This window comes from Sturnus vulgaris, chromosome 13 (assembly GCF_052056855.1).
Source record: "Sturnus vulgaris isolate bStuVul1 chromosome 13, bStuVul1.hap1, whole genome shotgun sequence".
Lineage (NCBI taxonomy): Eukaryota > Metazoa > Chordata > Aves > Passeriformes > Sturnidae > Sturnus > Sturnus vulgaris.
The window spans coordinates 6,787,333-6,807,946 of NC_142255.1; the positions used below are offsets into that span (position 1 = coordinate 6,787,333).

Here is a 20,614-nt window from a genome sequence, read left to right on the forward strand (position 1 = left end):
AGGTGTAGTTACAACTCTGCTGTTCAGCAAGGAAGAAAAGTGAATGAATCCCATATGGAAAAGCTGGGTTGGTGGATGGTTACCTAAATGAACAGGGCACTCCTAGCAGAACAGAAGAGCATAAGAAAGTCCTTGAATAAGAGCTGGACATGTCGACTGATCAAGATTGCCTGTGAAAGAAGGGTTTAGGTTGCATTTTTTAAAGGCATGAGGCAATAAGATGCTGATTGCTGCTTGCTGTGTGAAAGAACTGCTAAGCACCTGCAGTGTTCCAGGGGAATTAAGAGCAGAGCAGAAAATGAGTTAAACTAAACTGGTTTTGAATAAGTAGCCTTTCAGGAAAGATGGAGGAGAGAGAAACCTGCTGTGTAACAGCATTGTCTCTAATGAATCCTATATGGATATTCACATCTGACAAATATTCAGGTTTAAACAAAATAAATGCAGTCTCAGCAAGTATGTCACTTACCTTGGTATATTTAATACATCTTACTCAATTCTTAAAAATCTAAGAAGTTCAATTTACTGTTTTGCTGCAGGAGTTTGCACAAGAAAGTACAAGTTCCCAGTGCATTTTCAAAAGTACTTGTGCATTTGGCTGCAGTCTGTGCTTTATCAGGTGTGACAACACACACAAAACAAATTTCTCTTCCAAGATGAATTTATAGTGGCTAATGGATCGAATGGGCCATTTGGAAGTTTATAACCTTAAAAGCCAAAGCCATAGAAAGGTACAAAAATAAAACTTGAGATGTGCTTGGTTCCCTGTAAAAGTCTAGATGGGCATTCCAACAATTAAAGCTTAATTAAATTAAAAATGTGATTGTGCAGGTGTAGCCATTTCACTTACAATACTAATACAAACTCAGACAATGGAGGAAAAAAAACTAATTGAAAACAAATTGCTGAAACCTTTGAATTTATCAAAAGTTTAAGAGCACCAGAAGTCTATCCTTTTCTTTTCCAGAGTGAGTTTTTGTTGGGTTATTCGCTGTTGGGTTTTTTTAAGTATATCATCCAACCTTTATTATTAGGAAAGAAGTTAAATATCTAAATGAAATATTTATTTAAGTTTGATCACTTAAATTTATTTACATACAATGAGTTTCAGAAGACTATTAACCAAAATAAATCTCAGTTGGGTAAAGACCTTGAACTAGAGAGGCTGATAACGGGAGACACTATTTAAAAGGTAACAGAATTTAACAGCTTTGTGGTACACAAACAAAAAGGGGTATTAAGATACAGAACTGGATTTCTCTGAAAACTATTTGTGTTCAAAATTATTTTAACAATTTACAAGGAAATGTTATTTCCTTATAGTCTTTAAAAACACAATACAATATAAACAATTAAGGCTTTTAAAATGCAAAACATTCAGTAGTTGAATTTGTAGATGCCATTACAGTGTTGGATAATGGTGTAACACGATGAAAAGTTATTTCATTCACATACATTGGTACAAATGATACTGCATGACTAGATTTAATTGTCATGCACCTCTAAAATACAAGTTAAAAAAATTTAACTTCTCCCTTCTCTTGGTAAATCCAGAGTCACTTGCATCAGCTTTATTTTGCATTTTCTTTTAAGACCAGATTTAGAGATCAGGTAAGCACGGGGTAACTAACAGACTAAACTGCTGATTTAACATAGGAATTGCACAATTCTGGTGGCATCTTGAAGACATGACTAATCTGGAAGTATTTTGGAACTTTCCTAAAATGTGTCAGGGTTTTGTGTGTGGGGCTTTCTTAAAAAAAACATTTAATTGTAAAAGACCCAGTCAAGGCAGTTAAGACAACAAATATTTGACTTAACACTGGAGAACTTGGGGAGACTTCTGTAGGATTCATTTTTGTATGTTCCCTCAGTCATTTCTTCATTAAGCTTAAATGTAAAAGGTGATTATCACAAGTTGTAAAAATAAGGGCTATGCAGCTGGTGACCAGATAAAATGATAACTGAAAATTATTTAAAAAAAAACACTTTAATAAGAACTTGGTTTACTGAAAGCTGTAATATAAACAAACTCTGTCATATAACATTAAAACTCTATCAGGTTACTGTGGGGAAACTGCTGACAGTATTTCTCACTCTCTTACGAAGAAAATGCTGTAAGGAATTAACATAATACTGAGCAAGATGTAACAGATTTAGAATACATTTCTGTGGCACAGGACAAGTACTTGATACTTCTGTAGTTCTAAGGACTGCTCTCAAAGTTGTGAGGCTCAGCCTGTAAACAGTGACTACACACTGCAGAAACACAGGGAAAAAGCATTCACAGGTGCTATAACCTGTCCAGTACAATTGGATAGCAAACTGCATTACTTGGGGGTGTTTTGGCAAGTCCAAAGTGTATCCAAACCAGAACCCTGCTTATTTCAGTGGTGCCTGGACTGTAACTCCCTGACCAGTCACACTTCTCAGCATGTTACAGCACTAGTGATTTCAAGAGTTATCAAATTACAGGTGAAGGAATCCTTGCTACCATCGGTTTGTCTCTTGAAATCGTTGTACCTATGGTCACTTTTTTAAGGGGTTCTCAAAAGTTATTTTTGCTTGCCAATCCCTAAGAGAAAACACATAAGAAATCCAGAAATACAAGCATACCTGCTGTAACCCGAGCATATGGAATGCAAACATGCAATTATTGCAAGTATTGATGATAAGAAATGCAAAATCTGGATTATAAATCGTTTGAAGTCCACAAGCAGGTTCCTTGGTTGAATGTATCTATCTGCAGTGTCTTGAAGACACCACCTACTACTATGCTTTTCCAAGCAAAAGAAGGATTTTACTTTCACAGCAATACTTTCTCTCTGTAGTTAACAGAATCTACCCATGCAATTGGTCAAATCTCCATACTGTTACCTCACAGAGAACCTGGTTTCAAGCTTTATGTCGAGGGCTTCACTACAACAACTGTAAACAAAACAGTAACTAAGATAAACCAGTTTCTGGCTCTGGTTAATCTGCAATAACAAAAGACATAAAATTAACTGATACCAAAATAGTAGAGAGAGAATTGTCTGTTTTTGTAGATACTTTGGAGTTCCCCAAAACAAGAGATGAGCAAACCTAAGGGTGTTCCCATTACTCAACTGATTTAAGTTTTTTGAGTGATTTAAGACACATTGGTGTTTCTTCTAATTGCAATTTTGACCTTTTCCTTGGCATGTGCCAGTATGCAGGAACAAAAGCCATCACAAGGTTTCTGACAAAAATACAAGTTATCCCACCTTTTTTGGAAACATTCAGAAAAAATCTAAAAACATTAAACTTAGGTGAAATTTTCAAAACTGCTTAGCATAAACTTAACTTTTCAAAGTTACAGCTGAATTTTTTAACTCAAAAAGCTTATCCAAATTTTCCTAAGGGCTTCAACAAGGAAAGAGAAGATGAACTTCAAGACTGACCAAGTATCCCATTATTTCATCCAGCTCTGTGCTGGAGAACCTCAGCTTGTCTCAGCTACAGGCTTTGGCTCATAGAGACTATGAGATCACTGCCCATATGTTTCACAATCGGTATCACTTACGGTGCATGGGATCTAAACTGAAATTGGGTCAGCACTAAAGGAAGTTCAAGAGAGTAATTAAATAATAAAACTTAGCTGAGTTTGTGTCCCTGTCCACCCCCAAGGTCTCTGTATATTTGGCTGAGTGTTTGACTCTATCAAACCACCCCCATTTCCTTCAACGTGGGGAGGGCAGCACAGGCAGTGCCTCAGCTGTGTCTACACTGATCAGCAGCTGCCTTTGATTCCAGCAGTGTTACACTATTTGTAAGCACTGTTTTAGTCTGAGCTAGCAAACTTTTCAGTTACTTGGAGTGCTAAAATATCATCTGAATCATGCCCTAGGATTTCCCAAATAAAACGCTGCACATTTTTCTGTGCTGTAGAGGCAAACATAGTATCTTGACTTTCTAATGATGATTTTAACAGAGTATTTAAAGGTTTTAACCTTGAAAAACAAGGAATTGCCCATTTCAGCACATAAAGCTTCTCCATGAGTACAGGTAATCCTACAAACCAGAAAAGGAAGGAGGAAGGCAGATTTCAGCAAGTTCTCTAGCGAGAACTCTCCAGCAAAGAGAACTCAGAGTGACAGGAGCTGACCAAAACTGAACAGTAGGCAACTGACATTTAATAAAAATATTTGGAGCTATCAGAGGATCAGCACAGCTAGTCCTGACTTGAAAGCACAGTGAGAATGAAGAGCAATGTGTCCAGGGACGGACACTGCCAACCTGCCAGGAAATGAACCTGCTGGGCATTACCTAGGTGAGAAAATGCAGCAACTGCACACTGTGCCACAGCTATTTGTGTCCAAAATAACAGCAAAATTAAGGACAAAGCCTTAAAAGACTCTCGAGGGGTAACACAGAGACTTTTTATGTTCCAGCCTCTCTTTCCTCCTTAGCATTCCCCTGTGGCACTTCTTGCCCATCAAAGCAGATCACAGCCAAGCTTAAATCCACTGCTTTTCTACTGGCCAGGCTGTGAAGAAGAGGGAGCTGTACAGGATCACTGTGAACATCAGACACACTCTGTGTAAATGATGTGGTTTGAGAAGGTGTCACTCACCTCTTCCCATTTTCCCACTCAACACTAACAGTCTCTGGCTAGTATGCTTAATAAAAAAGGATGTGCACTCATCAAGATGAAATGCCATTTTCAGGCTTTGCACATGACATTTGCTATCCCTGGACTGAACGAACATTTTTTAGAGTTGGGTTCTTCTTGCTACCAAGGCGTTCTTCATTATAATACAGATGGAAAAGATGGGGGCATTCTATTGCACCCAAACTACAGCTTGTTATTTTTGCTTTTCTGTAATATGCTTTCTAATGAGGACTCTGCATCAATTAACGTGCATTTCCTGAGTCATCTGTTCAATGCTGCAACCTTTAAAAATCTACTTTTATACAAAATAAGCTCTTAATTCAGCAAGTATGTTGTATTGAAGGACGTAGTTTGTATAGATTCTCTAATAAATATCCTAATGCAAAGAGCTAGTCCAAGCAATGAGCTGACTTTGTTACAGAACCAATGGAGCAGGAATGAAGAATGGTTCAGTTAAAAATACATCAGCTTTACCTTTCACTAGAGTATTTCCTGCTGAATGCACAAGAAATTCCATTTCAAGAACTCAAAACTGCCTTTTATTACATACTGGAAAATTTCTCAAGAGCTTGTGTACACAAGTTTGAAAAAACATGACAACAATGTGAAACACCAAGTGAGTAAGAGCCTGCCCAGCAATCTGAGGTTCCCAGCAGAGCCTGTGCTTCCCTTGGAGCTCGTGCTCCTGTGAGCCACAAGAGCAGCTCTGCAGAGACACTCTGAACACAGCATTTCTTACCTGAACAACATGGACAGCTAACAAAATGTAGTTTTTGTATTGTGTTTAAGTGAATTTTCAGGAATGCTAATTTCATTCTCTGGTGGATTTGAGCATTTACAAAGTGCCTTATAGAAAAGCATTTATCTCTACGGCAGTGCTCAGTTTTTTGCTAATCTTAAGAATACTTGTATGTAGCTTTTTAATGTCACAACTATAATGCAACAAGAAAAAAACCTATCATTCTGTTTTCTGTGCTAGCATTTATCTAGTGGAAAACAAATTCTACTCTACTTTTCTGGACACTTTCATATATATATTATGTAGGTATTTGGAGCATGTGCATGCTAAGTTATATAAATAGATTTAAATATAAATCTATACTCTTTTGTGAGAACATGAGCTGGAGGAAAAAAAAAGAAAAAAAGGCAAATGAAGTAAACAGAAGTAGATATTGTCCTCCTGGTACTCCAAGACTATATTGTGCAATATTGTTTTCCAAGCTCACTTCATATAGATAAAAGCAATTCTGTTCATGTTTTTTGATCCTCAGATACTGTCAGAGATACCAACTGTGACAGGTGCTTTTGGAATGCTTACTCCCAGTAGGGCATAAATTAAGCTTCCACATGAATTTCATTTTGGGTATTAGGAAGCTCAACTGCTTATAACTTTTGCCACTAACAAGCTCAACTCAAGCAGCCCTAAACTTCAGGAATTCTTTACCTTTTTTTCCAAAGCTTCAAGACCTGTAAAGGAAAAAGGATATTAAGAGAGGACTGTTTTCATAGCATGCCTTCCATTTCAAATACCCTGAAACCCTTTACTCCTCTATTGAAAGAAACTGAATTATCTGGGAGTTGCAACTTCATGATGAGCATTGCATTTAACTCTTCGTCCTCTGTGACCAAATGACCATAATTCCTCTAACTATAGTATATTGTTTCAGGCACATCTGTCTGAAACTGGAAATGTAACGTGAATTCTTCTAATATGAGCAAGTATCTTAGGCAAAGAGATAAACTCCATAGCCACAACAGCTAGATTCCTTCCAAAAGGAGCTGAAGTGGCAATACTGTCACTGAAAATAAAAACAAACACTTAGCTTGACATATTTATTTTTCAAGGTCAATAAATAAATGTAAATACACAAATTTGGAAAAATCTTAGTAACAGAATGTTTTTAAACAACATTCTGGTTTAAAGTCTCTGTTATTGACACTATTGGAAATAGTTTCTCATCTACTTAAAGTAGCTAAGTCATTATGTTGGTGATCCTCCATCACATTAATTTGTTTGAAGAAGTTAGGCTGCTGCAAAGGAAAAAGAGACATCAACCTTTGCTTTGACGTAGAAAATTATCTGAACTGCATACATTAAGTATTAAAATTACTTCTCTGGGCATGACTTTTCTAGAGAAGATATTTCTAAATTTACAGTTTACATATTAGAGACCTCCTACTCTTCATTACTTCATCATTATAAAAGGGAAATCGTAACAAATGTGGAAGAAAAAACAAAAGAGGAAAAGGCATGGAAGAAAAGTGATACAAATTGGCCCTTTAGCTGGTAAAAATACAATCTTCCTTTATCTCATTTTCATTCTATGTTGGTAACAGATGTGTGTGATGACTGGTTGCCATCAGTGCAGCAAGTCTGCTTGAAATAATTGTCAAGTGGCTTTTTACCAGTGGAGTTGTGTTAAACACCCACTTTTACAGACATTCTCCAAACACCTGGAAGCAGGAATGTCATATTCCACCTTAGCTCGCAGGTTATTCTGTGTGAACACTAAGGCTTAGAGTATGGATACAGAACTTGTCCAGGAGAAGCAGCCTTTTGCAAAAGTACCTACAAATTGCTAAATAGAAATTTTATCAAAAGGTTCAGCAAGAAGGTATTGTTATTGATTTAATGGAAGTGGAGGAAGATTTGTGGTTCCCTCAAAATTCATCAAGTGTTCTATTTCTGCATTCTATAAATACTACAAGATGCAACATGTTTATTTGGTTCCCATAAATTAGAAAAATCTGGTTTCCAAAAATTCTAAATTAGTGATTTAAAAAAACAAAATATTACACTTGGCCACCTTTCAAACTATCTCAGAGAGCAGCTTCACTTCTCTCTCACCCCTTCAGAAGTGTGCTTTTTTAAGAATACATGATTTATAAAACAAACAAAGAAGTGTGTTTTTAACTACAGTACACTTGCTTAAATATACAAGTGGACATGTTAACGTCATGTTGAAGTTCAAGGTACTTCTGGATAAAAGGCAGATAGTTAGTTATTTTAACTCTGCATTCTTATATAGAATAACGATTATTATAGACTTTAGTTTCCTCTCATCATTCATCTATCATATGGAGAGGTCAATAAATAAAAGCTTATCTGGTCCAGTTTACCTACAAGAGAAAAAAAATAATAAAAAGAAAAAGAAGTTACCTATAAAATTACTTCTTTAACCCTGATAACATCTGAGTTGCCATACCCAGTCTGTAGTTGCAAGAAAAGCAAACAATATTCATCTTGCTTTTTTAATAAATGCCCCATGTTTTTCATGACAATTTCTGTATGCTGCCTAATAACTCACATATTGTTGGGGCAAGAAAGCTGGCCAGGAGATGCAGTGATAGCAGTAACAAATATAAATCTGGGTTCTAAAAAAGAACATACCAGATCCAGAAGCAATGAATTCTGGACACACTAAGGAGGCAGTGCCCAGCTGTTACTCGGGCTCTTGTGTCATGGAGACTACACCCAGCCTAAGATATAGTTTCATACTAAGGAAGTAACACAGAACTCCGTTGTGCTCGTGTACAGACTTCAGGAAAAAGCCTTACACAAAATGAATTACCTTTGTTTAGAGTAGAAGATAAAATAGCTTACTAACTGATGTAATGAGTAATGGATGTCACTGTGACACAGGACTTGCCATGAGTTGTGTGTTCAGCTACAAGGTGCAGTATTTCTTATGACTAACTCAAAGCACAGCCGCATCCAACTGTGATTTGGAATTCCCTCTTGAGCAGCACGCACTATGACTTTGAAGGAAGTCTGATTGTTACAAAGTCATCCATCCTCTCTTGGAACATGAACAAAATCCATGGGGTAATCAGGCACAGGCGGCATGTAACAGGTTTGTCTTCCTTTTTACTCCTTGTTTTTGCTTCTGAGGACGTGCACTTGGCTCCAGATGGGATCCCTGTTCTGTTACAAGAGAACACAGCTGTTCTTCTCTTTCTCCCTCTCCTTCTCTCGAGGCTCTTTGCGTTTGCGTTCGTTACTCCCGGATTGTCTTGCACTGGCTGGAGAGGCAGCACCTTGTACCTGCTGTGTAGGGAAAACAACCTGGGAAATAAACCCAACACCATTGCAGATACAGTCTCAACTATTACTGTGTGGTCAAGTCCACAAACAAAAAAATTTAAGTATTATGCAAACCAGCAGAATTCAGGTAGGAGTTTTTGGGCTATCTACTCCAGGACCTCCACAAAATTGCATATTTCTTGAAAATTAAGTCAGCTGAAAATATATTTCAAGTTTCATGTGTCCCTTCTGTTGTGTCCACATATTCAGATCAGTAGTTTCAATAAAATATGTTTTCAAGCATTTTCTGGCACTTCTGTGTTATTATACTGCAATTTTTTCTTAGTTTCTCTTATAAGTACATAATCCACATTTCACTATTTGCAGAGTCAAAGTGCTGGTGTGGACAGCAAGATAATGGTAAGGCAGCAGCTTTTTGTGACTAGTAACTCTTTTAACTCTTGGCAAGAGGGTTGGTATGCAAAGGTAACGTAAGTTTTGTTAATTCATCATCTATTCCCTCCATTCATAGCTGCAAATGAGTAGCTTAATCCTGTTCAGCAGGTTCTTCAGTTCTTTCTACCTTTGGCAGCCAGCAGTAATAAATCTGTGTCTTGGGTACTGCTGGTTCTATTAAAGCAACATACAGTGCAAATAACACAACTTTTACCTGTCAGAGTTCTTGTTTCATGCTTAAACTTACCAGTTAATGGTTCTGAATTACTTCAGGCCAAAGATGCAGGCTTTATATAGATTATTTCTTACATATTTGTAAATAAAAGCAGTTCTGAAATTTCTCAGTGATTTAAGAACTCTCTAAATCCAAAATACCGACTTAACTATTGTCTCTGGCACAGAAGATTCAGTTAAATTGCATTTTTGGATAGATGTACATGAATCACATTTTCAGAAGATTTTTAAATCAGCTGCTTATGGGTATGGGATGTAAAGGTGTACTGGGAGAAACTGTGAATTGCCTAATTTGGAACAACAGAATAGATTCACATGAGATTGCAGTCTGAATCACCTGAAAATGTACAGCAACTAACTTCTGCAAGACAAAATAAAGACAAAGCTTCAACTGTTATCAAAATGTTTAGTTGAATGTTCTTCTGCAAGTAATGTAAAATACTTGCTGACAACATCTTTGTAACCTGACGTATTAATTCATACCATCATTCCAGATTAAGTATAAATGAAACCCTAATTTAGAAGGTTAAGCCTGCTTTAAAGTATCTAAATGTTTGCAGTTGTCATGTCTACATGCATACTCCAACAATTGTAGCATATTCCTGAAGATTCCTATATTCACCTCAGGCTTAAATATGTACAAGCACAGATGTTTCTATGCAATTATTAGTATTTTCTAAAATTGATGATCATATTTTGTAGTACTGTTTTCTTACCTGGACCTGAGCAGCTGCTTGTTCTTGTTCCTGATAGAACTGAGAAGCTCTCCTGTCCTCCTCTTCCTGGAGTTTCTTTGCTAGCTCTAGATCACTGATTCCTTCTGGGATCTGCTCCCAGTTAATCTCTTGATTCTGCTGCTCTTGTTGTAGAGACAATGCCATCAGATAATCCTAAACAGTAAACTCGGTAATTAACGCTCTTTCACAGAGAAAAGAGTCAAGTCATATCAAGTGAATTTTTCAGCATGTGCAGCTACACAGTACCATCATTTTTCTCCCAGCCTTATCTTCAAATAGCGATTAGGAATTTGTTCCAGAACCTGTCCATAACCTCAAGTGCAGAAAAGCTGAGAATAGCTACTTTACATGTCTGCTTTCACAATGCCTAAGCTGCAGCACAGAAAACACAAAAACTAATTTAAAAATTTTGTTTTCAGGTTTAAATTTATGACCTAGCAGCAAATTATCTGATTTTTATTCTGAGAGGGAGATGCAGTCCTTCCATTTATTAAGAAGCATCTTACTCATTTTCCCCCACTATAAACTTTTGATCACTATAAACTTTTTCAGAATGTAAGATTTCCAAGGAACTTCGTCTTGCTTTGCACTTGTGCATTAACTGGTATAACTCAGCCTCACCTCAAATATGACTTCTGCAAACTCTGTGTCAGTAAGAATAACAAACACCCACCATGACATGCCATCTGCTGTGGGGTTTGTCCTACATTCAGCCAAGTGGGCAGCAGAAGGCAAAGCTCAGCTATGACAATCTTAATGAGCTGAAGGGAGTTTGTAACGTAGGGAAAATCCACAGTCTGCTTCTGTTTCCATATACAAAGCAGAGGTGACATTTCACCTGAGTGAGGACTTTGCAGAAGTGGATTCTAAGAGATTAATCCCATTTTCCAAACCACTCAGTTGGTCTTACTTTTCCTCCCTCAAAACCTATTAATGCTTTCAAGTGGCACTTTTGGGAATCCCAACCTAAGTCCCTAAAGGAGTTTTATAGTCTCACATGTGCATGAGAACACACACATACACATCTGTGGAATTACACAGAAATATGACTAAAAATCAGTACTAATTTACAACTGAAAGGTAGAAATCCAGTACCTGATCTATTTGATCCTGCTGCCCTCTGTAGACAGTTTCAGGGTCTGATGGAGGCCGCAGGTGGAATTCAGAGTCACAGAAATTCCCATCACCATCCACATTGTGTAAGCTTTCCCACACGACCTTCTCTTCTGTAAGAAAGCCCTGGTCTGTCACCAGCAGGTAAAGCTGACCCTATACAAAAAACAAGGAAAACTTGTAAAACTAAAAAAAAAAAAACCAACCCAACTTTGTACAATTTAAGCAGAAATGATAAAAATGTTGCATTCCAATAAAACATCAATTTAGAGGTTTTAGCATGTTTAATAATTAAAAAAATCAGCATACAGCATTAAACCACCAGATACTAGTATTCACTGATAAATTAACAGCCACACAATTTCTGTATTCCATCTTACAACTCTTCATTCTTAGTGGAAGTTCATATTGACTAGAAATTAATATAAAACATTAATAGATAAAAATGAATATATTAATATATATCAAGCTATATACCTTGACAGCTCTTTAGAAACACCCCTAAGAAGCAGGCTTAAAAACTGGCAACAAACACTTTAAATCTAGGAGTAATCACATTAAATTCCAAAGGCAAGATATGGAGATAAAGGTGATCTTTCCAAACAATCCAAGAGGCACTACCTCGAAATGACCACATCTCAGACTTCATGTTTCATAACGAGTTTTGTTAGAATTTGAGGTCTGTGCCAATTGAAAGCTCTAAATTTAAGATTCTTGCTATCACTTGTCACCAGTAACTGCTTTTGTTGGCATTTTAGTAATTTTACAGTTCTATAAGGCCAAATTTCTTGATTTCAAAGTCTGAAATTATAAAATGGGCTGGTCTGGAGTGAAGGAGACAATGCTAATAAGTGCAGATACCAAGGCACTGGAAGGATGAAATGTAAGCTTAGGCTGAAGGAGTGGGAGAGGAGCTGAAATCAAAAGGAAATAACTGAAGTAGGTCCCAAGTAAAAGGAGGTGGTGCTGCATGCCTGAGGGACAGCAAAGCAGCACAAAATACCTGTTTAAATTTCCATTTAAATAAAACGTTTCATCCTACCTTTTTTGTCATGTTTTTAGGACTGTACTCCAAATCAAGAATGTTGTTACTGAGCATACAGCATATTAAGATTGAAGCTCCCATTAGTATTACTGAATGTACCAGATCAAGACACTCAATACAAAATTTGTAAGGTGGTTTAGCTGTAAAAATCAAGGCAGTTAATTGTGACATCCACAAAAATTTGGTATTTGTACTCCAGCAGCACACAAAGGGTTCTCCAAGATCACTGTGCTGAAGTTGCACCAGGCAAGAGGCAGATCCTGTTCTAATAATTTTTGAGGCTAAACAGGCAAGAAATGGAAACTGTCCATACTCAACACATACACAACAAGCTCCCTGACTTCTCTGAAGTCATTAAATAACTCTGAGGGAGGTGTTGAAATTCCAATCACATCTCGTCAATCCCACTGTTTACAGCCACCCCTCCTGAGGCTGGGAGGTCACTGGATGTAACAAAAATATTATTTGAAGACTCACATGCAGCAATTATTCCAATATTACCTAATACCATAACATGCACTTATGCACAAGGCCAAACAGATGGATAAAAACCCAAACCATCAGGTAACACTACTGTATGTTCAAGCTCTGGAATAGGAGTTAACCAGCACAAGGGGCTTTACAGACATAAATACAAGTGTCAGCAACAAGTCTGATCACATAACATGATCTAAGAAATCATCTGTCCCTTGGAAACTTGCCTAAGAACTGAAGGATACTCCTGACACTTACTATTACCTGAAGAAAATAAAAGGAAGTAATTTAGCAATATTTCCAGTTTGCACAGAATACCTGTTTCACAATATTTTGTATATAAGAAGTCTTCAAAAAGATGTAAAAAAAAATCCCCGAATTTAAAAGATAAAATGTATTTGAACTTTTAGGTTTTATTTTGAAGAGTACATTGACTCAAACCAAACCGAAAAAAGGGGGTGGTATGTGTGTGTCTCAGATTTTCCTCTATTATGCCATACATTTTAATTATATCCCATAAACTGTGTAGCTTAGCAATACTGAAATTGTGAAAATACTAGTTTTCCTCTCTCCAAACTTTTATAAGCTTAATTTTTGCACACACAAATATTAAGATATATCATTGCCTTCATGGAATTAGAATCTAGTATCTGAAGATGGAATAAAGCTAACACTTGTTTGAAATAGAGACCCGTTTTGAATCTTAAATACAATTCATATTCTTCCTTTGTAAGAATTTCTCAAACACTGATTGTAAAAATGTCACGTTAGAGTAAATAATAAAAAATGTAACACAGCTCTCTACTGAAAGGCAATAAACTGCATTATATATCAAATTGTACACTGACACTGCAATTCCAATACCAGCTGCATACCTTAAAACATTCTGCTTCATTTGAACAAAGCTTAGCAAACCAACAAACACAGGCTCCCTAGTACCTGATAAGAGAAAGAGTTCCCGTTCACATTATTGGAATGAAAGAAAAATGGGAAATCACAGATCAGAGATCCAAAGTCATCTTTCCCTTAGTTTTAACTAATTTCTCTGATCTCTATATCATATTAGTGTAATTAAATTGAATTCAACAAAAAAAACCAACCAGGACCCTCACAATCTTGCTAATATTCAATGAGCCTTTGGCAATATTTCATATATAAAGTAAGAGCAGTTGGCTCTTTTGCTATGAGCTGTAATGTAGCCTCTCATCATGGGTTTGTTCCTTCTACTCACAACAAGAAAATAGAGGCCCTATCTACAGACTGCCTTTGTAGGAACAGTTTTAATGCCAGGCACGTTCTCTTCCCACGGCTAAAGGCACAGCCACACTGAGACTCCAGCGAGGAGAGCCCGTGATCCGAGAAAAGCTTTTACCTTTTATCCTCTGACCTCCGCCGGGCCTCGGAGCCGGAGCGGCACCGAGCAGGCCGGGCCCGGGCCCCGAAACAGCGGCCATGGGCAGGCACGTCCACAGAGCCGGACCCGGGCCGGGCTGGCTGCGAGGGACGGGGACACACAGAGCCACGGGGGACGGGGACACACAGAGCCACGGGGGACGGGGACACACAGAGCCACGGGGGACGGGGACAGGGACACTGTGCAGCCGCTGCGGGTCCCCGGGCACGGCTCACCTGGCTTGCTGCACACCCAGCTCGGAGAGCTCAGGTAACCAATGCACACAAAAATGACTTTCAGATGCCCCTCACCGAGAACAGCATCAGCGCTGTACAGAATGGTTCTACCGCCAAAAAATCTTAACTGGACATTTCTAGAGTAATGCCAGCTTATCTTTTAGGTTTGCATTTAAATGCAGAGTTTTTAACAAATGTCTCGTGGGTTAGCACTGCCCCACAAAATACCAGCACATACTTGACAGCAAAAATATCTACTACTAACTGTAGTCGATAAGGAGTACAACAATGAAAGAAAGCCCCAAGTGCACAACTATTGTAGACACAGTTTACTTTAACGAAGTTATGACTAATTATTTATCGTAAGAATCAATATTTAGATATTGTAGACCAATGCCCAGATTTTATAGTTTCACATAGAAAAACCTTGATATAAAGCAAGATTATTCTCCCAAACAGGGATCTCTCAGTCTTCCGGCTTGCACACAAAAACCCTTCTCTGAAATGCACAAATATAGGCTACTGGGGATGTTGCTAGACCTTCTTTCCTTGGATATTTTAAAATCAGACTAAAGAATTAGGGTTTTAAAACTACTTGTTCCAATGCCAATTACCGAGTTTCCAGCAATTCAGAAAACTGAAAAAGAAAACCAAACACCTGTCCAATAGCTTCATACAGGAAAGACAAACATTTTAATAAGCCTTATGTTTTGAACAGTTTGTAAATATTCTCTTAGACTTCTGGATCAAATCCCTTCGTTTTTGTGAAGGTGTTTTAAGTTGATGAATGAGTGTTGTTTTAATTTTCTCTAACAGTTAAAACATTCAGATATACTAATATTAAAAAGATTTTTGTAAAGAAAGTATATACTATTGAATTCAGAGTAACCCTCAGCATAAGAACTGTACACTTACTAAGAAACTGAAAAATAAACATGTTTTTAAGCAGTTATATTCATTGTCTCTACTATGCCAACCTTAAATGCCCAAGGAAAAAGTGCAATTACTGTTATGAAATACACTTTGTATCGGGATAAAAGTATCTGTTGAGCTCTGAAGCAGAAACACACATTTATAAAGTAGAAAGAACACATATTTAAAAATCCAAACAGGTAAGTGTCTTGATACTTTTCAGTAAAGAACACAGGTTCTATTACAAACAAGTCTGTGGCAAAAACGTTCCAACTGAACTAAGATCTTCTTACCAAACTGATCCCCTCTTTACAGTCCTGTTTTTCCTTGATCTAGGGAATTATCATTTGATGTATTTATTATCTGCATAATGAAAAGCAAAGGCAAAAAAATCACATTTTTAACTGCTGAAAATTATTACTGTATAATCACATGAGCCAAGACTATTAGTATGCAATTAAAGGAATTATTCTACAGGAAGCAGAAAAAATGATCACTTGGGCAAATGGACAAGGTATGGGAATCCAAGTCCTTTCACTAAAATATCAGCCTTAAAAAAAAACACACTGCACTTAAAAAATATCCCCAGTGTACAAGTCCTTGTATCAGCTGCAAATTAAAGCTGCCAAATTAGAGTTTAAGCATTAGCTTAATTAGAACAATAATCGCCCATTACTCAAGCTGTGTTTCTAAAAATACACCGATTTTATTACATGGACATAACTTATTACATGTGTAATTCCCTTTTGATTAACTTTATAGCTGCTTTATTTATACCTTTCCATGTTTTGGTTTGGAGGGGAAAGAGAGAAAGGCAGTATTAGAGAAAGAGAAAACATAATTGCATCCTCCTTGCCCTAGAAGTTCTATACCTCCATTTTCTTTGGCATATGTTGTGTCTCCAGTTTTCCCAATGGATGGACTTTTCTCCATAGTCCAGCTACTGCTGACTGCTGCTCAAAGTGTGAGCAAACTCCATCTGCAGAGCGAGCATTAAACCCACGAGATGCAAAGAGTGAAGCAGTCCAAAAAACCTCAGCCCTGTAGCAACAGCGCATTTGGCACTCACATGAGCACCCTGGAGGTCCAAAAATTTCTGGAGAGGTGCTCCTGGCTAAAAGCCCAAGTTAAGTCTATTTCTGACTTGATATGAAAGACCCCCTAGACATGTAGCTACTGCAAACAGCTGGGTAGGTTAGAAGCAGGCAAAAGAGTTACTGCTGGCCTTTAAGTATCAATTAAAAAATTATTTTGGTCTTTATTAAAAAGTTTCTTGAGATCTCAAATTCTGTCATGTACCACTCAGCAGAAATCCAAATCAAAATGAACACTGTTTACAAGCAATAACTTCAGGAACAAAAACATGTAAATACTATGGAAATTAAACACTAACTACAAGGTCATTCCCCATAATTGAAAAACAAGAATAATAGCCTCTATTTCAAAACTTAGCATTTCAGAATTCTAAGAATTCTCAAAAAGCACAAGATTAAAACCACTGTGACTTAGCAGCAGCAAACCTTAAATATACAAGTAACACTCTTCTTCAAATATTTTAACTTTGTAATTCTTAGGACTTGTGTTTAGTTCTTATAGGTAAACCTCAAGACACAGATTTTTACTCACTGCCTTAACCTGTTCTGTATTATTAATATTGGCTAAGGATATTTAACTCATTGAAGTGTTGCATTTTATTTCAATAAGGAAAAAGGATCTGAACTGAGAAGTACATATTCACAAGTATGAAGCTAATAAAGCACAACAAACCAGGTTCTGACCTTTAATCTAAATACTGGACTGCAGAAGATTACAAAGAGCCTATGTTTTACAAAACTAATCTGCACTTATAATCCACAGGTCAAAGTGATATTCATTGACTGTATTTAATACAAATAATATTTTAGATTTTAAATGCTTTATTAATAGCACAAAAATGCATTATTTCCAGGAGGATTTATTTTATCTATAATAGCCTTTAGACAAAGTAAAAGAGGTATCCTGCACTTCTTATATACCATTTGTACCCAGGAAGTACAGCTGTACTTTACTATTTTCTTTTTTAAAACCAAACTATGTTGAGATTTGGGTTTATTCTTCCCACTCCAAAATGAAACCATAAAACAGTGTACAGGCTTGCTTCATGAGCTACCACCAGCTAATTCAAGAATTAAATTTAGAAAAGCAGAGAGGAGGAAAACTATACTCAAAATTGTGATTTAAATGAGCTGCATCAGGAAGTGTAATATTTGACCACACATAGATGTATTTCATAGCTTTTGGTTATTTAAATGGAAGAAGGGAGGAGAAAGATCCTTTTACTTGCCCTAATGCTTTAACAGAGTGGCATCGTACACACAGATTTAAAACAGTTCTCAGATGTACTCTAATCAGAAAACCAAATGTGTTACTGCTTGTAGAGTTAATCATTCTTTATCAGGACAGTTCAGACCTTTAGCTTAGCTAATGAGTAGTTACTCAAAATGCCAAAGATGAGCATTGACAGTCAAGATTAACAGAGGGAGGAAAAAAGGACTAGTACTGACAAATGAAAGTGTCATTCACATGAGGTATATGACATTATCATATATAGGCAAAACCAGTGGTTTCTTAACTTTTTTGCATGTTACACACCTCTTCTTTTTTTGCTTTTATTACTATTATTCATAACTACAAGTGTACATGAAATTAAAGTCCTATTAAATAACACATAACCAAAGCATAACTTTAAGAGTTCTGTGTAAGGGTGAGAACTCATACACTACCATCCTAGCAAAAGTAAAGTTATTTTAGCATGAAGATGCTCCATAAATGAATGTAAACTTGCCAAGCTAGATTCTCCATTCCATGCAGGAAGGAGTCCCAGAAGCACTAACCAAGCTGACACTTGTTTTTTATATCCTGGAATACTCCTTTCACAATTGCTGCCATTTTGCTTCCTCAGATACAGATAAAAGATAATTTTAAAAAATTCTCTTCCCTAACAAAGGGAACCAATATTGTAGCTCATCTCAACTCCTCCAAACGTTTGGGATTTTGCACATGGATCTTTTCATCTACTAGCCCACATGTAATGCAAACTTTTAGATCCTCAGAAACAAGAAATTAATTAAATTAAGCTTATCATGCCAATCACAAACTTCAGGAAAATTTAACTCATGTAAGAAGTGTCCATAACTATACATAACCACAAAGAGTTAACACAGGAAGTAAACTGAACATAAAGGGAAAGGGTACAAGAAGATTTAAAGTAGTAATGGATCCCAGTGACTAAACCACTGTAATCAGTAATTCCTAAGTAACATTTGCTACAGACCTTACAGTCACTGTAAGCCATATTTACATGTAACACAACAGCCTGGAATTTAATTCTATTTCAATACAGTGAAAAACCATTATTTGCTTTGAAACACAAAATGCAGCAGTAAAGACAAAAATGCTGGCTGTACCTTGTATTTGGTCATGGTGCTAAAATGGTTGTTCCTGAAGAACACACAAAGCTCTCCCTCCTGGACAGCTGAAGTCAACTCACACAGTCCATGGTATGTCAATTGTGTAGCTGTGTTATTTAGGAACTGCTCAGCTACAAACCCTACAAAAGCAACACATACTGTTATGTGTGTCTATTACACACTTGCTAATGTAAGACCTGGTAACAATAGCAGTATTTTTCCTATCTCCCCCCTATGTCCCCATATTGCCACAAGCCTTAGGGAACACATTCAGAGAGGGAACAAGAAATTCCAAAGTTCTAAAACCACAGCATTGTAAGCAAACCTTCCCATGTTCAGAAATGCTATATCCACTTCTAATATTACTCATGTTTTTCCTTGTTGTAATGGAGTATATTATTAATATTCTAATTATAGGAGATAATACATAGCTAAGTTGAAATCTGAATGCTGCCACAATAGGAGAAGTTCTTGCCAGCTTTTGAAAAAGTGTATTGAATAGATCAAGAGAATGCATCAGAAAAGTTGGGAAGACAAGCACAGTGCTGTGTGCCTGCCCAGGGAACACAGCTCAGCTCACAGAATGCAGCTCTTCCCACTTGTATCTCTACTCAGCATGACCCACATGGAAAATACGTAATTTAGATTTGGCAGGGTACATACTTTGATAAAATACAGAAAAACATTACCTACCTTCACTAACCAGTTCACTGTTTTCTGACTGTTTACAAGAAATTATCTTCTCCACCAGCTGATTGTAACTGCAGTTACCAACTGCTTTTACTATGTCAGCAACCTGCAGTAGGGAGGAACAACATGGAGAATTTACCTTTGAAAAGAACAGAACACAACTGCAAGCCAGTGGCAATTATTAATAAGACAGTAAGAATTCAATAAAAAGAAGATGCTATCCCCTTAAAAAAATCTAGGCAAAAACATTTTAGCCCAGAGTGTTACATATTTTACTATTTCAGATCCTATTTTAAATCTTTCAGTTAACCCTTAGCATCAAAAGCTAAGGCAGATGGAGAACATGGCATGAGCTGGATCAGCTAGGCCAGGGTAAGAGAACAGCAACTCTCACCAACAAGGCAGGAGAAGAAAAACTCTTAGGCACTATTATTCCAGCCAAACTCACCACTTTCCCCCTAAGTAAACAATAGCACTTTACTGTTTATTAAATAATACAATTAAAAATAAATTACGTTTGCTAAAGATGCAGTTCTCTCCAACCAGTTCCACTATCCTCATTTCTCAATAGCAGTGACTAATAAATCAGACCTTAAAAAAGGAGGAAAGTAACTCTGTATTCCTCACAAGTGTTCTCTAATAAGCTTTCAAAAATGATGACTGAGACACCAAATCTGGGGCAACTTGCTACTTCCCTCAGAAAAACAATTCTCCTTTACAGAGTCATAGAAGGCTTTTAAAGTAGTTTGACTATAGACCCAGGCTCTGCAAAGTTCCTGCACTAAAAACCACTCTATATTCACTCCTCAATTTTCTGACTAGATTAAAAAACTTCATTACCATATTCAATACTGCCTTGTTAAAATTCGGAAATACCACCCCTTGCACTAATAACATTAAAAATAACTTTTTTTTAATAATTGAAACAGAATAAGTTACCTGAGGGTCCACTAACCATCCATGGTACAAGGGGATATCAAGAAGATCAAACACTATGCATTCAGGTGTGTATTCAAATACTCGGACACCTGTGAACTTCACATTGACATCCAGACCCGTCTGCAACTTATGCAGAATTGCCATTGCATCACTCATATTCTGACAACAGGAAAAAAAAAAAAACAAAAAGAAAAAGGAACAGATGACCTAACAGAGCTTTGTTCACTTGGTGGTTACTCTTATAACCCTTCATCATTTAGTACTCATCAACTTAACACT

The 20,614-nt window shown here is 36.9% G+C and overlaps 1 protein-coding gene across 3 annotated transcripts in view; it reads right to left on the minus strand.

The window, feature by feature from the left end:
• Window positions 1-1,042: 1,042 nt before the first annotated feature.
• MINDY2 (MINDY lysine 48 deubiquitinase 2) overlaps window positions 1,043-20,614 on the minus strand; it is a 32,627-nt gene continuing 13,055 nt past the window's right edge. Inside the window, exons 4-10 of one of the 3 annotated variants that reach the window (XR_015806483.1) lie at window positions 20,336-20,494; window positions 19,400-19,502; window positions 18,704-18,846; window positions 11,180-11,353; window positions 10,064-10,237; window positions 5,293-8,699; window positions 1,043-5,261 (exon numbers count right to left, since the gene is read on the minus strand). Coding sequence is in view for 2 of the 3 variants with exons in the window: in XM_088172484.1 (XP_088028610.1) it covers window positions 8,562-8,699; window positions 10,064-10,237; window positions 11,180-11,353; window positions 18,704-18,846; window positions 19,400-19,502; window positions 20,336-20,494 (891 nt within the window). In the remaining variant the exon portion in view is untranslated. Of the gene's footprint in view, window positions 8,700-10,063; window positions 10,238-11,179; window positions 11,354-18,703; window positions 18,847-19,399; window positions 19,503-20,335; window positions 20,495-20,614 lie in introns of all 3 variants that reach the window. The other 2 variants (XM_088172484.1, XM_014874036.2) reach the window with 2 other exon arrangements.